Source organism: Drosophila rhopaloa, unplaced genomic scaffold, assembly GCF_018152115.1.
Source record: "Drosophila rhopaloa isolate 14029-0021.01 unplaced genomic scaffold, ASM1815211v1 contig_163, whole genome shotgun sequence".
Taxonomy (NCBI): domain Eukaryota; kingdom Metazoa; phylum Arthropoda; class Insecta; order Diptera; family Drosophilidae; genus Drosophila; species Drosophila rhopaloa.
This window is the reverse complement of record NW_025335043.1, coordinates 4,299,130-4,315,849: the sequence shown is the minus strand read 5'-3', so window position 1 is coordinate 4,315,849 and position 16,720 is coordinate 4,299,130. Positions and strand designations below refer to the sequence as shown.

General features: G+C 37.5%; 4 protein-coding genes across 4 annotated transcripts; 1 reads left to right on the top strand and 3 right to left on the bottom strand.

Annotated features, from left to right (window-relative positions):
- On the bottom strand, positions 1-1,564 carry LOC108041230. Its single transcript, XM_017119093.2, has 2 exons — positions 845-1,564; positions 1-692 (listed from the first exon to the last, which is right to left on the bottom strand). The coding sequence occupies exons 1-2, from the start codon at positions 1,305-1,307 to the stop codon at positions 22-24; spliced, it is 1,134 nt and encodes a 377-aa protein (XP_016974582.2). The 5' UTR covers positions 1,308-1,564; the 3' UTR covers positions 1-21.
- Positions 1,565-1,677: 113 nt separating this feature from the next.
- On the bottom strand, positions 1,678-14,011 carry LOC123037414. Its single transcript, XM_044457879.1, has 6 exons — positions 13,638-14,011; positions 13,465-13,565; positions 4,627-4,847; positions 4,160-4,469; positions 3,144-3,741; positions 1,678-3,089 (listed from the first exon to the last, which is right to left on the bottom strand). Exons 5-6 carry the CDS (start codon positions 3,610-3,612, stop codon positions 2,023-2,025), a joined length of 1,536 nt encoding a protein of 511 aa, XP_044313814.1. The 5' UTR covers positions 3,613-3,741; positions 4,160-4,469; positions 4,627-4,847; positions 13,465-13,565; positions 13,638-14,011; the 3' UTR covers positions 1,678-2,022.
- On the top strand, positions 6,767-8,914 carry LOC108041232. The gene is made up of 2 exons (XM_017119095.2): positions 6,767-8,110; positions 8,175-8,914. Exons 1-2 carry the CDS (start codon positions 7,669-7,671, stop codon positions 8,900-8,902), a joined length of 1,170 nt encoding a protein of 389 aa, XP_016974584.2. The 5' UTR covers positions 6,767-7,668; the 3' UTR covers positions 8,903-8,914.
- An 820-nt stretch (positions 14,012-14,831) lies between the features above and the next one.
- On the bottom strand, positions 14,832-16,274 carry LOC108041231. The gene is made up of 2 exons (XM_017119094.2): positions 15,717-16,274; positions 14,832-15,657 (listed from the first exon to the last, which is right to left on the bottom strand). Exons 1-2 carry the CDS (start codon positions 16,213-16,215, stop codon positions 14,936-14,938), a joined length of 1,221 nt encoding a protein of 406 aa, XP_016974583.2. The 5' UTR covers positions 16,216-16,274; the 3' UTR covers positions 14,832-14,935.
- Between the last annotated feature and the right edge of the window lie 446 nt (positions 16,275-16,720).

Below are 16,720 nucleotides of genomic sequence, written 5' to 3'. Positions count from 1 at the left end.
CAATTAATATGTTATTATTATCTATTTATCTACTACCATTACCATCGAGCTGTTATCCTTTTCTCCAGTTTTATGAAGTCTTATGGCATTGTTTACAAAGTTTGCATCGACATTACCCACCGCAATTCGAAGGAGCTTCATGTTTTTACAGTTTGCTATGATTGGCAGTAAGGAATTGGAAATATCTAGTGGTCGGAACATGGAGAGGCAGAGTTCCTCTAAATTAGCCAGACAGGCCAGCATCTCAACGCACTCAGTCTCCGAACAAAAGCATTTTAGGTTCCTTAAGCTCTGGATACGGACTAACTGGCAGGTCTCCTGCAAAGTAAGACTTCCTCCTTCGATGGACAGGTGAGTCAACTGTGATTTGACTGCCAAAGCCGAAAGGAGTGGCTCAAAGGAGCCGCTCTTGCGAATTCCGGAATACGAGAGCTCCCTGAGTTTTGGAAGCCTAGCCAATGGGAGGTATTCCGAAGATTTTGCGGACATTCCAAACTTGAGAACCTCCAAGTTTTTGCAGTGGGGAACTATGTCTCTTAAATTTTTCTGCACACAGGAATAGCCCAAATGAAGGCTGCGAATATTGCCATTCGATTTGCAGCATTTCACCAGGATTGGAGTTGGTAATCTTGGTATGAGGATCTTAATTTCTTCGAGGTGCTGAAGTTGAGTCAGACGATCCACGCTGCAGTCTGCAAAAAACAGAAGAGATTGCCAAATAAATTTTAATTTTAATGGTCTTATTTTGGAGACCTTATTAAACCACAGAGCAAATGTTTTTAATATTTAATTTCCCTATAACATTCCTCACGCATCTCTGATCTCCTTATAAAATGTATCTTACCATCTTTTGCATGAATTTCCAATCGTTTAAGTTCCGGCAAATGTCTTACGGCAGTAAGAATTTGATCGAAGGGTTTGACAACGGGTGTGACGAGCATCGACAGTTGCTTTACAACCAAGTTCTCTAATCCTATCATTCCGGTCAAAGTCTGGTAAAGAATCGCAAAACAGTTTACCGGTGCTTCACATCCATAGGTTCTAAAACATCTAGCCGTATCAAAGTGATCCAGATCAATGGTTAAAGATTCTACAGCTTCCCGGCAGATGCAAAATTGTATTAGCTCATGCCTCGCACTGTCTTTATCGATGGTAAATTCGCGATATTTCATACTGAACTGATTGATGAAAACCTGCCGAAATCTCTGGCATACTTGTGCAAAAGTAACGCGATCATCAGGGGACAAATATTCAAATATATAGTATAGGCAGTCCACATGGAGATCTTCTATACTTCTGGCACTCATTTCCGAAACGGTTGAAATAAAACTGAAATTAAAATCCCTGTTCTAATCGAACGCAACCTCAAGACACGTCGTTCTTTATTGTTGTGAGTAATATGTTGTTATTTGCACTCAGATAAGATACGTGCTTGCTATCAATTGGCTGGCAAACCAGTTTCTGGGTTTGTTTGTAGCTGACCTAACGCAAAATGTGCATTGTTTATGAAATTAAAAGCTATGCCAGCTGATTCGAAAGTTTATCGCTTTGCATTTGCTGGCGTCATCGAGCAGCTAGATCGGTTATCTAGAAAAAGCTTTGGCAAAAAGACTTAAGAAAATTTAATGATAATTTAAAATTTTATTATTAAAAGTCTTAAAAAATAAATGCGTTGAAATAGATTACATTTTTTAAACAAACGCTGTTTCACAAATGGTCATATTTTAGTTATAACGTCGTATAATATTTTTAATTTGAAGTCTTAAGAATAGGTACTTTTAAATTGTTTATTTTAAATATTTATGTCGATTAAATAACACAAGGATTTGTCAACCTGCTCCATAGGATATTGATTCTACCTTTTTAAGAATTTAGGCATGTTCCTCATGCGATAACAACATTCTTGCCAAGCTGCTGCTCAAACTTCGTAGTTTACATTTAGATTGATTAGCTATTATTTGAAATTAAAACAAAAATTGATTAGTTTTCTTAGGAAGTTAGGTATTAGGTACTCTTGCGACCCTAAAGTCTAAAATCAAAATCGAGCTCCAATTCGAAGTTTCGTATAGTAATTTCGTTTCTTATAAACGTGAACTTTGAACGTCCAAAGATTTCCTTGAGATATGTCACTTGGACAAGTGCAATAATTTCTTGAGTTTCGGGTTCGATTGCAATATTCATTTCTGAGTCTTCCAAATCAACAAATCTGTTACTTTCAATTAATCGCCTTAGTTCTTCTTTAATGTTGATCTTGACTTTCACCTCAAGTTCCTTCAGTTCTTTGATTTTGGTCAAAAGGTGTATATTATGCACATGAGTTGGAAATTGTGATGGGAAGGCTTCTAGCAAAGAAATTGCAGCTATTTTTTCCAAACACTTGGGATCATATACTCCTTTGATCTGTTGAATTTCCAAATCCCTTGTCAACTTTTGTTTTTCAAGCAATAGTGGGTTGATTTTGTTTTTATGCCAATTATTCAACCTTATTAGCATGTCCCTTTCCCTCTTTGTACGGATAACAAGTCCGATTTGTCCCCTATTTGCTATAATATCAATTCTGATATGGTCTAGTTCATACGGCGACTCCATTTCAATGGAACAAATGTTCGGCAATTCAAATGCACTTGGAATTGCTGGTGACCGGGTCGTTGCTAATTCGCATCTTAGTCTATGTAGAGAGTGAATGTTTGACAGTTCTTCGACTTCTTCTGGTTCGAGCATTGCCTGCTGGACTGACAGATATTGCAAAACAGTTGAACGATTTATCGCCATTGCTACAAAAAGCGCTCTCAGTGAACCTTGTTTTGGGTATCCGAATATAGACAAATCCTTCAGTTTTGGTAAATTAGCCAGTGCTCCGTACTCTTTGGCATCCGTTTCCGGTTTCATTTGAATAGTCAGACGCTCTAAATTCCTGCAGTAGGGTGTTATATCAGTTAGTCTACCGTACATTTCAGTGCTTATAAATTCAAGTTCGATAAGATTTGGATTCGATTTCACGCATTCCTTCAGAGCGTTGGCATCCATTGGCACATCCAGAAGTAGGCTCTGCAAATTATGAAAACTTTCCAGATGTTCAGGGGAGTAACCTATAAAAATAGAGAGCATTAAATAATTTTCAACAGAAAATGATACCTCATTACTTATCATTTGAAGAGCTATTTTTTTTAAGCTTGTCTTTTTTTGCAGAAGTCGCATAGTCCATTCAAATATTTCCACATGATCAGCACAGTATGTTTTCGGTTTGTAACTCAGGTAGCATCCAGTGACTCTTGTATTATCTTGAATAGCCATACAAAATATGTCCCAGAATGCCTCCTTCTCAGCTGGAGTGCAATTCCTCTGACTGACCAGTAGTTCATAAAAGTTTATGCTTAAAATTCTACATGTCCAGGAATGGAATTTCTCGACTTCAAGTCGTTTGTACAGGCATTGATTCCAATACTGAATTAGTGAATGAAACTGATCATTGGTAATAGCTAAATTAATGATATCCTTGTATCGAATTATGTCTGGAATGTTTCTTTGATCTCTCTCACAGTTATTTTTTAATTGCTCAAAAATCGAGAATAAGCAATAGTGGTTTAATGTGTAAGTAGACGGTTCACTCATTATAATAAATTGTATTATTTTTTCGAAACTTCGTGACTTAGGTGACTGTTTCCAATGAAGTTACTGTTGGAACTATTTCCGAAAATCAGTAATCTTTTCTGTGGCTAACGTATCAGCTCTCCCAATCACCTACAATTAGATAAGATTAAAACTACATAGAAAAAAATTGTTTTAACTAAAATAATGTTAAAATATTTAAAAATGTAAATTCAAATTATTTTAAATTTTCTATTTTCTAATGACATATAAAAGGGTATCTAAAAACATGATGCAAAAATCGAACATTGTTTACGGAATGAATCCTTGGGTCTTCCGGACTCAGATTATATTGATGAATACTTTTAGACTAAGTGATATCAAAACCCTTGTGATTTTTGTGGCACCTCTGATAACTAGTAATAATAAAAAGACATTTACCCCCAAGTTCTCAATATTCGCCTTTTAGAGATAACGAAAAACTTTCGTCCAGGTGTTAGCACACCCAAGCCATTATAAAAAGCTTATAATTGAATTTTGTATAATGTGCTGCGCTGGTAAAACGACTTACCTTCAGTAACCGTGGTCGCCGCGGTTGCCTTGCCCACATCCTGGCCTCACTTTTTTTTTAACTGAGCGTGGGTCATAAAATACCAGGACTGAAGGAGCTTGAGCTGGAGCATTTAATAGCTGGGCCCATAAATTCGCATGCTCTGTGATACAATTAGGGGAATTGTTCCGGCTATTGGTTTCTGGAACATCGCTGATAGCTGGTTCGAGGTCTTTTCCCTTGTCTTGTCTTTTTATTGGTTACTTTCAGGAAAGTTGACGCAAATGGCGAGCATTAAATTCGACTGGTTAACTGAAAGGAAATGAGTAAACTGACCCCTGTTTTTATACCAAAGCCCAGGATAAGCGATGTTTATTACAGTCAGTATTTATTACCAATTGGGTATAAATGAATTTTGCATTCTTGTTTTTGATGTGCTCGTTAGCAGATTGGTTTCTGTGTCTGACATGTTTTTGATTTTTACTTACCCACAAGGATTGATGTTAGTTTGCGCTCCAATGGTCTGTCAGCGCTTGTCGCCCGTCCAAAAAAGTGTGTAATTTAATCAGACGAAGGCCCAAGAAATAAAGTAGGCGTAATGTGGGAAAAGATGACAGGCAATGTGTTTGGTAGTCCCAGCCGCAGGGCACGACCTCTGATATTGTATTATGTTTTATCATTCTCTTATCCGTTTGTGTTGTCTCGTTGGCTGGCAAATGAGAAGACGACATTTGCATAAGTAAGAAAGTGTGAAAGTGAAACTGGGCTCCTTTCTCTGTGTGTTTTCCGTAAGCCGTTTTTGCGCTTTTGACAAATGACTTAAAGCCTTTTGGGGCATCCAACGGGCTATGAAAAGGGTTCAAGTAATTTGTTGAGACTCTTGAATATTGAATGTGAATGTGAACCACGTGCAGGGACACAACCGAATAAAAATGAAATATCTTTTTGGTGAGGCAACAAACAAACTGAAAAAGAAGAGCACTAAGCGTCATGGCACAAAATGCTTTATGTCCGAATTTGGTGAAATAAAATGCTTTATGGAATTTTCAGCATTACGCAATATCATCAGATGCCCCATCAACATTTCATAACCCCTTAAATATCCAATGTCCAAGTGAGGTTTTTTTGTGGAGTAAAATAAATGACATGCGATTTAAGTTTTAAACATTTGACAAACTTCTTATTCGATATGTGATATAAAAAAAAACTGTGATATTTGTAAAACGATTCAAATTAAAATATTTAATAAATGTTCCTCGAGTTTAAGAAATTCTTCTTTAACATTTCACTTTAAATGTGAATAGTACAGATGGTAAGAAAATACTTATCCCGAATGAACGCACATCTGTCTTTCATGTGCGTGATGAAAATCTCCCAAATATGAGTTCAGATTGGCTTATTCGTAATGCTTGTGCCCGGTTCCATTTCGGCTTTATTGCACCAACTTGCGAGGATGTCCGCCCAAGGAGGCGGTGGGCGGGGGGGGCGTGGGGGCGGAGGGGGAGGAGGTGCGTTTAATCCGGAAACTTATTTATGTATGCCTTTCCGGTCGTTTCCTTGCCCGACGCATTTCTCGCATGTGTAAGTTCGTTTATTGTCGCACAGACAATCGCACAAACAAGAGTGTTTGGATGTCTGGGGGTTTTACTGGGCGTGGGGGTGGGAGTGGGCGTGGTTGGGTGGCTGCCATTCTTATGACACGCCCGCGCACACTTTCACTTTACATAAGTTCTGTGGCCGGGGGTCCTTTGAAAGGGACGAGGCCGACGATCCGACGCTTCAGGAGGACATCCAGGAGCGTGTGTGCTTGTGTTGACAACACTTGATAATTCCCTGCATACACGCACTTTGACTGCAAGACACTATTATCCAATGCCATCGCATACACATGTATTCACATGATACTATACTTCCATTTATGTGCGCTTTCCGCCCTTGGGCATCTGGAAGTTTCTTGTCTGCAGCTTTGAATTATTTAAAATTGTTTTCTCGCCGCACTCTGAGAGGGCGTGCCTTGATATATATTCATAAGGGGGCAGATCGATGGCATTATGCGAAATATAATATTTGTCTTGGTCTATAAATTTTGATTTACAATATGGCTTTCGGGTTCTCGTTTGGCTTTTAATCGTGCTTCGGGTTAAGCGAGTCAACTTAATGGCACTTTGGTTCGGCCTTGATTCTTATCTGAACCCCTAAGGATATTTTCAATAACTTTACGTTTGTTTTAATTAAAGTAATGTCACAGAATGAGTAAATATTTTACAATTTTTGAAAATTTCGCCATTGTCGTCGAAAAGCTTTTTGGGATTTGAAAAAAAGTATGCAGCAATATATTTGTATTCCGGAAGAACGATGGATTAATTCCCAAAGACGGTGACATATTATTCCCCGCCTACTTTTAGTCACTTTTATAAGTTATTGCAAAACTCTTTGCATCTCTTTATTTCTTCATATAAATAATATAAAAATGTTTGTATGAATAAAGTTAAATCCTTTTAAGATTTAAACGAGTATTTTATAAAGTTGTTTCATAGCTTTGTAGCTTTTACACATAATTTTCAGTCGTGTGAGTGAAATTTAATTTTAAGTAAAATGGTTTTAATTCTTTCGAGTTGGTTTCTCTATAAGAAAGTGTTTGAGGGTCTGCCAAAATAAATAAATATACAACTTCACCGGCAGCACATGCATATTCATCTGAGCAGTGACATTGAGTTGTCGATTGGTTTGGTTTTTGCCCTAGTCGGTACTTCGACCCCGTGCTGGGTTAATTTAATTAACGTGCAAGGCAAAGAAATTACTTTCTGCTCCTCGAGCTCGCGGCGCGTTGAAAAGTTTTACAGCTGCGGATGGCGGAGACCTTCGCGGAAAAGCTGAGTTCACAGGGAAACGCCTGGCAGTCAGGCCATAGATCAAAGTACGCCTGCTGAGCACGGCTTTTCCGCTCTTTCCTTTTTGTATTCGTATTTGTGTTTCCTATGCGTGTGGCCTGTCAGCAGGTGTGTGTGTGAGTGTGTGTGTGTGCTGAGCCTTCTCGGTTTTATATAAAGTAGGTCAGTAGTAGTGCCGTGCCAATAAAAGTTAATGCTTCCAGGTGAGAGCCTGTGTGTGTGGGATGTGTGTGTCCTGGCCTGTTGATATTTTTTAATATTTATAGAATTTTAAAATGCCCGTTAAGTGTAGATATTAAACATTTAAATTCGAAAGCCAGTCGAAACTGTTTTTCAGCACGCTTTAAGGCACTTTATCGCAGAAAAATTAAAAAAAATGTACACTGAATTTATTCTTGTGCAGTTTACAAACAATGATGAAATCAGAACCAGCTAAGTAATGATTTCGTTACTTTAAAAAATCTAGCTTTTTCTCCGCATTGTAACCACACTGTACATTATCATTTTTTTTATAGAGTATGTACTCATTACATTTTTTATCTTATCTGCCATTAGATAGAAAATATTTGCTTGAAAAACTGTTTTTTTCTATGAAATACTTATACCCAGTACTTAGTCATTTGTTGAATTGCAACCGGAATGGATAGAATTGGAATATTGCAACTGAACGATTATTGCCTAGATAATATATTGCAATTCCTAGACATAAAAGAACAAATATGTTTCGCCCAAACCTGTTCCAGATTTCGAGATATTTTTTTTGACTGGTCGCGACGTGAAAATACAAAAGTTTCTATTTTGGGTGATGTTGAGCCCTGGGAGTTGACGTTCCTCAGTCTTAATACTAAAAGTGTAAAGGAGCTGAAACTCTTTGTTGATGATCTGGTTGATTCAATAATAATTTATGACAGTTACACTAAAAACAATCAAGTTGTTGTAAAATTCTGCAACCTGGTCCGAAGTATGAATAGCCTAGAGTGCATCAAGATATGGCAGGTAACACCACACCCGATCACTAAGCTTTTACTAAGGGCACTGCGGGACTTACCCAACTTAAAGCAACTGTATGTTGGCATTCCAAGTAAGTCTGAAATGTGCGATTACAATGATATTTCTACTATAAGTAACGATTTTTGTATGTATAGAACGAGTGAACTTTGGAAAATTCCACAGACTAGAGCTCATCTCAATAGATGTGAAAATGCCTCCGAGGGTTCTTCTGCGATACTGCCGATCTCTGACAAAGCTGAGAACCCTTCATCTCTCCGACCAAGTGAGCAGCTCTAACCTAAGAGATATAGTAGAGCATTTGCCCGCTCTACAGGAACTGAGCTTCTATATAGATCGCTCTACTAGATCGAGAATTACCGCCTGCCATAAAAAGCAAATTAACTCCCTAATAATGGTATTAGATTTTCTGGCTAGCAAAAGGACTTTAAAAGTCCTTAGAATCAAGGGACATATTATTGCTCAAGATGAGGCCGAATCTCTGACAAAAATACAATCACTACAGTCTCTGGATTGCAGTTTCGCCTACCCCGAGTTGGTGAAATATCTTTCGCTGCTCACGTCCTTGCAGATCTTGCGCATAACGTACCTCCATCCAATAGATATATCTTCGATATACCTGGATGTGATTCGACAGTGCAAGGATCTGCTGTTTCTTCGCCTCTACGACTTCAACATCAATCCGGACTTCCTTGGGAGAGCCTCCAAAGTATTGAAAGATATAGAATCAAAAAATAAGTTACAACTATTAATCTACGGCCGCCACAACTCACTAACTTTAAGGGAGTTCCGATCGAAGGCATTAGATACAAATAATCTGTTATTCCGTTCGATATCAGCCACTGAATTATTAAAAATTTTATGAAAAAGAAAATTATGTGAATATATATTGGAATATATTCTAAATACATACAACAATTTTAAAGCATTGTTGTATGTATTTAGAAGATATTCCAAGGCCTAATTTATTAACTATTTTTGAATTAACTTTTTTTTCCTGTTCCTGTTGTTTTTTCAAATATTTTTTAAATAATCCTTACTTGTACAAAGTTATACCATCTTAGGCTTCATTAGCTAAATTTTTTTTTCACAAATTATAAAGGTGCGTGGCCGAAACACAACCAAATCGAGGTTTTATTTCCTTATTTATATTTCTCCCGCCCATTTGGATGAGTTCCCCTGCGGGGTTCAAAGCCGAAAAAAGTTAAAAGTAAAAAGCATTTTTGGGGGTGGAGTAGCATTTTCAATTATGCGAAACGCCGAACTGTTAATGAAATGTGTCAGAAACAATTTGGAATAATTTTTCACTTAAAGCTAAAAACAATTTATAATTAGAAAAGGCTCTTAGAATAAGAAAACGAGGACGAAAACGAAATGATGGCACCTGTTGGCAATCTGCAAAGTCGCAGGCTTTTCTCTCATTTTCCAATGACAGAAAGCAGGGCGCAGGACAAACAAACACTGATTGCGGATGGACGGGAGCGGAAAGGGAAAGGGACAGACGGGGAAAACAAAATGGCAACTGGCGGAGACGGAAATACGTCAAGTGTGGGCACAAAGCCGTCAAGAGAAAGCGGAAGTGGGCTGCAAAAAGAAGAATAAGTTGGCGGGCATTGTGTCCTGGCGTAGAAAATATGGGGTGGCGGAAATTATTGTTTCTATTTTAGATTTTGCTGACTGTTTGTCGGGTAAACTTTTCCATTTATGACTTACCCGCACTCATTCTAGTTTTTGTGTTAGAAAAGTTATTTTTTCTAAAAAAAATTAAATTTAATGAATCCATTATCTTTTTGAATGCTGTTTGAGTACAGTTGCTAAAGTTTAAGTTTCCACGAAAATGACTAAAGTTTTGGCCAACATTTATTGACTTCGATTTGAGACAGAGATTAAAGAAGTGCAATTTAAGAATTGAAACCACTAACTATTTAAAGCAAGTCGCTCAAGATTTATTAACTTGTTAGACAAGTGTAGGAAATTGATTGCCTTGTTCTTGTCTTTTAAAAACTTGAGAAAGTAATTGCATTGTTTGACAAAGGCCCAAACAATACCGTGTAACCTTTTCACTGTTTACAGTCTTGACTTCCATTGCCCTCGGGCTGAAGTTTCAAAGTTTTTGACAAGACCCTTGACTTGTTGACTCTTGAACTAGCCTGACATGGTGCAATGCTTCATCTGACTATTTCGTAATTGGATATTTCGAAACATTTTAAAATGTCGTGCAAATTCGGTGGCAAGATGCAGAACTTGGTGAAGTGTTTCAATTAAAACTTGCTCAACTTGTTGACATTTATCGAACACAAAGCCCTCAGTGTCGCATCCTGTTCTGTCTATGGTTTTTGTCAAGCTCACAACCCCTTCTTTTCCCACAAATAAATATGTATATAAAAGACATCCACTTCGCCTTTCATTTCCTGGGGACTCCTCAGGATAATGGTAGTTCTTAATGTCATTGTTGAAGGGCTCCCAGTTCACCGGTAATAGACATCACATAGCAATTCCCCTGATATTTGCTGAGGAAGTGCATTTGCCAAAGGACATTTCACAGCAATAACCAGAAACAGGGCTCTGCATTCAATGAGTGACTTTCATCGACTCGCTTTGGAAGTTGGTGGTCAGGAAAATGCAGTTAAAAGTTATTTGATTCGTACCGAGAGTTTTTCTTGCTCTATTTGCTTATTGACTTGTAAAAACTGTTTACAAACTTTAATATCATAAAATCTGACTAAATGAATTCCAAGTGTAGCAGATTTAATGGCTTTTACATATTCTGCTTACATCTGACCATAAAAAAGCTATTTTTTTAATTACCTTTTTTAGGTGCTCTAATAGCTAACAATTTTGTATTTTTCTATTACTTTAATTACTACATAAAGCTATCTTTATACGGGAAAAAATGCTCTTCTACTTAAAAAGTCATTTCATATGCGGTCATTTATTTGAACAATAATGACTGCTAACAGGAAAAAATAAATTAATGTTTGGCTCTCATTAACTCAATGGCCTTGTCCATCGATGCATTTAACATCTGTTCTACGATTCATTGACCTATTTAAAGAGAGAAAGAAATTAATCCAGGAAAGTTTTCAAACAAACAACGCGGCATGGGTTAATGTCAGGCCGAAATACGAAATTAATATGGCACGCAATAAGTTTGACAGACTTTCGTCGGCGAATTTCTCGGGACCTGAGATTTTCACACACACGCGCAAAGTGATTGCGTTTTGTTGCCATCAAAATACACATAAATAATCCAATTAATTGACAACGGCGACACGAGGCATCCTTCTGGGACCTCGAATAATTGGTTCGCAGCTAAAGGCCCTCACTCAAAGTGGCGGTTTGAAGTTTCAGACACAGTTTCAGGTGTATTTGATGGACCGTACCCCCTCCACCCCTCCCCACCACCCCCGAGACCCGCACAAAACGGCTAATTGGTTGCACAGAAAGGTACATAATTGGCAGAGCGGGTAACGGACCAATCGGACCCGGACCGAACAGTTTAATTGAATCTGCCCAGAAGGGATCCCTGTAATAAATATACATGCGCTGGGGGATGTAAAGTATAGAATTTCTCATATTTGGCTAAAAATTATTGAAAGTTTCACAAGTATATTGAAATGTTCAAATATGAAGTGCTTAACGATGGCCAACTTGTGAATAACTAATATTGACCCACATTTTTGTTAAAGGCCTTTTTTTTTAATGATTGTAACACAATTTTATAACTTTCAATAATGAAGCCCTCTGGGGCCAATTAGTCAGCACAAAGCTTAAATTAATAAAAAGCAAACGCGGATGAAAAATGTGGGACAAATTTTCACCACTATCAGTCTACAGTTTTTTTTTTACCATTTTTCCGCTTTCACATATTTAAATAATTAAAACCAAATAAGGTTCACTTGCCGACTTTAACGGTTGAATTGATGTCCAAAGTCAGCGAACCGATAAATGCGAGTTCATAATTCTTCGCATTGCATTTTGTAATTAAGTGCACAAATATTTATGCTTGGCTTGAGGGATGATATTTTTTCACATTAAATGCATAATTAGCGCTGCTCTTTTGAATAATGTATTTTAATAAACTTTCGACGTATGCCTTAAATAAATATCATAAAATGCGTTGACCTCAGTAGCCTTGATTAAAATAAATGTACATCTGGCTTTTGAGAGCGAATGCATTTTACAGGCCATGGCCTGGTCTTTATATAACAGCCACCCTTACTCTGCTTTTTGCATCAATATAAATATATTCGTGCATTTTTTTGCCCCGCCACTCTTATCATTGTGTGTGAATGGAAAACCCACACCCGAAATGCGAGAATTCATTCAATTGCAATTGCAAATTTGTGTCACTGAACTGTGAAACAATAAAGATTATCCGTGCCGGAGATGAGAGAGCGATGTATGACCGGGTTTCGGTTACCAATTTAAATATCAGTTGGTCTGACTTACGGAGGAAGAAAACCGAAAACGATTTATCTGCCGTCCACGGAAGGCTTATGCGATCCCGAAAGAGCCAACGGAAAGCAAAGGATCATGGCTAATGAGAATGAAATTAAAACAAATACGTGAATAGTTAATGCCAGAGACCTGAATTAATCGCAAATGAAGGAGCCACAAGAATGTGGTTTCACAGATGACTGCCTGTGCATCCGTTGACATTGTCTGATTAAGAGTGGATTGAAGTGATCCGGGTGATTGGAGAGTTCTTTGTATTTTCTGGGCCATTGTTTGCATTGGTCTGGAGCCAGGTCAGCAATGGGATTGGCTTTCAATCCGATTGGCTAAGTTGTGTCTGGATTGGCTATTTGCATGGCACTCAACTACTTTGCAGATTTGCTTGTCCTGCCTATATGCCGGCATATTTAATTAGCAGCAGTCTCACAAAATTGCCCGACATCTGACAAATTATGCCAATGTGCCCCGTCTGTCCTTGTGTCCTTGTGTCCGTGCATTGTGCGACAGGACTCGGACACTAATGCACTCGGCCTAAATAATTTAACATTCATTGTCTCTTTCCAGCGTTTCCCCCACACTCGGCTTGTGTGTTTTCAACGAGTTTTCAGTGCGTAAATAAAACAGAGGCTGCTCGATGCTAAGTTTGCACATTGCCACTCGCATCACACACACTGCGTATACGCAATTTGCATTGCATTCGAAACTGGCCCCAGGCACTTTCAACACCGCAACACAAACGCACAAACATTGCCAAGTGCCAGCTGTTGTCTATTAAACGTCGATTTCAATTTGTATATGGCTTAAAAATTGCAATTGCAAAACCTTGGCAATTCCCAAATTTTACAAATATTTGACATTTTCCATTGCCTACTTGCTCAGTTAAATGAAATACCCACCCTCGACAGCATTCGATTTCCCAAGTGTCATTATTTAATTATAACTTAAGCCGCAGCCCAGCTGACAAAATACCTGCGTCATGAAATTCCGCTCAATTGCATTTCCCGAAAATAAACACCTGTCATTCTGGTGGGTGGATGTGGATGTGGTGTGGCAAGGAAAGTGTATTCCTTCTGCAAGCACGGAGTACAAATTATTTGCAGCAAGTGACAAGCTTGTTGAATTTAATCAAAATGCAAACTTACTTGTAACGCAAATACTTGTCTTTTTCCGGTGTGTCAGGAAAATGTCTGCGAATGCATGTCCTTAATTTATTTAATTTCATCTGTATGAGTTGCAATCCAATAATGTTGTCGGCAGGTGCAAATTGAATTTATTGAATTTATTTAATTGTCGTCTTGGCTGGCCTATGTTGGTTTTCAAGAAAATTTATGGCCCTTTGCAAGTAATACAAAGGAATTTAAAAAATGATTTATATATTTGAAATGCCTATTTTAAATACGAACTCATAAAATGATTAGTATGAATTCATAAATAATCGTTTTCAAAAAATGTTGTTGTCAGCTTCATACACTGAAATGGTTTATTTATAAGTTTTATCTGGAATTAAACAATTTTAAAGTTTACAAAATAATCTGTCTGTTTAAATGCAAACCTAATTCTCTTTTAAATTTGGTGCCGCCATCATCTGCAATCAAAAAATTGTTTAATAATGTCTGTGTGTTTGATTAAATACTAACCTCTTCTACTGTTTTATTTTTTTGACATTTCAAGTTTATAATAATATTTAAATCATCCTGCATTTTTGGATCCCTTTTGGACATAACCTCATACTGAAGGCTGTTTAAAAATTTTTTTGTTATTCCGTTGGCAGGCACTTTGATTTGAAATGAATTCAGCTTTCGGCAGTTCTTTAGAAGAGGTCCTAGGCATCTCGGAAAGTAAATATCTTTTGGGTTGTGCTCTGATAACACCTCAATATCGACTAGATCTTTCAACTGAGCCAGAGGCAAAATGTATATTAATTTCTCAAGCCCGCAGGAGATTTCCCTCAAACATCTTAAGGTTACCATAGCTTCAACAACGGATTGGGTTAGGTATATGGAGTTATCAAACATTGAAGGGGGATAATCTATATAAATCTCATGTAGCGATTTTAAGTTAATTGTGGATAGATTAAGAAAAAAGTGACAAGTTGGTATGTTTGATGACAAAAATGTAAAAGTGCGTATATTATTGACCAACGGAAGTGGCAGTTCATCTTTATAGTATCCGCTATCGTAAATCATATTAAGGCTTCGGTTTTGGGGATCCAAGGTAATGTCGCATGCATCGCTTTTGATCTCTACACCCAGTTCCAAAAACATGTACAATGTCGATTCCATTGACACAATCATTTCGTCAGGCAGCCAAAGTCTTGTCAAGTTCTCGAGTTTCAAAAAAGGTTCAAAATTAACAAATCGAAACATTTCCGCATCTCTTGTGCAAATAGCTAGGTGTCCCCTTCCGGTAAACGACAGTTTTGTATCAAAACTTGAGACCGTCACTTTTTTCTCAGTAAATCTGCAATATCATCCGTAACTAAGTGGCCTTTATTAAGTATAGTCAATCGGTTTAGTGTTGGATGCCATTTCAGGTGTCTTATGCTTTTGGGATCGCAAAATCCGCACTTCAACATTCTTAGACTTTTAATTTGTGCAATGGTCTGCAGCATTTCATCATCAATATCGAAATTTAAACATAATTGGATAAGTTTTGATTTTTTCTTTTCGCTGAAAGCTTTGAGAAGTTGAAGTACTTGAATGGGTCTCTTTGAATCTGTGACTCCTTCAAATAGAGACTCGTATTCGCTGTCCATTTTGGGTCGTTTTGATGTGAAGTCCTCATCCATTTCCAAGTCATGTGGCCTATCCCAATGTTCCATTGGGACATTGTCTTCAGCTACATTATCATTAGGGATAAAAAAAAGAACTTGCTCAGATATCGGTTTCCAATCGATTTCTAATTGTGTTAGCTTATTCAAAAGTGCAAGCTTAACGTAATTATTATCCATTGCATTATCATTAAGCAGGAATTTAAGTTTGGACAGTGTGGAACGATTTGCGTTATTTTTCCATAGTCGAAAAAACGGATTTGCATTCACTTCCAAGGAAACCAGTGAAGGATTTTTAGAGCAAAACTCTGCAAGGTCGGTTATCTCAAAATTTGCGGTTAAAGTCAATTTGGATATATTGCGAAAGCGCCCTAAGTTTTCAATGCGATGATCTGCAAAACGGAGAATATTTTAGTTGGAAACTATTAAAGTACACTTACAATCTATTTGCCTCCTATATCCACAATTATTTCTTTAAATTTTGGAATTTTATACGGATCCAATATTATGCGGTCAGCATTGCCCTGAAGTCCATTTATTATTTCATCAAATATGCTCTGATGGGAGCTGATGAATTTCTCAGTTTTATAGCTCAGCTCAATGGTGTTAAGAAGGGGATTGCCCATCATTGCCTTAATATAAATGTCCATGTACCGGTCTCTCTTTTGCTTTGTTGCTCTTTTCAGGGTTTCGTGAATCTCAATAAATTTGACAGTAATTCGTTTGTGGGGCACCACATGCAGCAGATCTAACTCCAAGCTGTGATACATCTCTCTGGACCAATCCCAAACGATGCGTCGAAATATCTTGCAGGTGGCAGCAAAGTTAAAGATATCAGCATACTTGATGGGGTACACAGATTCATTGCCATTCTGTATTTCGCAGTTTGTCTTTACGTAGTCCAATATGCGAAAGAGGTCATATTGACTGATATTTGTTATAGAGCTCATTGAATAAATTATATATATATATATATTATTCACGTTTGCCAAACGATCGCAACAGCACGTCCGATTCGCTCGGTATTGGATGGAACACTGGTTTTTAGCTCAGAGAGGATTATACTGGAATGCCAATATAAGCTTACCCTATAATTATGGGGTGGCTTCGGCTTTTTGAAATTGTACCTATAAAATCATAAGTACCAGCAGCAACGACTACGACGACATCTTTTAAATAAATCTTTTTTTTTTCATATTTTCCCAATAGTATTTGGCACCTATTCTATCTAGACATCTGATTAAAAACAGAGAGAGGGTACTTTTCCTTCCATGTATTTTCCTGACATACATTTTTTATCACCTCCTTGGGAGCGTCAGCGACATAAACTAAACAAATAAGCTTTGTATATTCATATATGTGTAGATACGCGTGTTCACATTCGGGTGGACCTAAGCTTAATACGCCTTTACTTCATAAACATTTTAATTCTTAGTTAAAAATATTTTTTATATA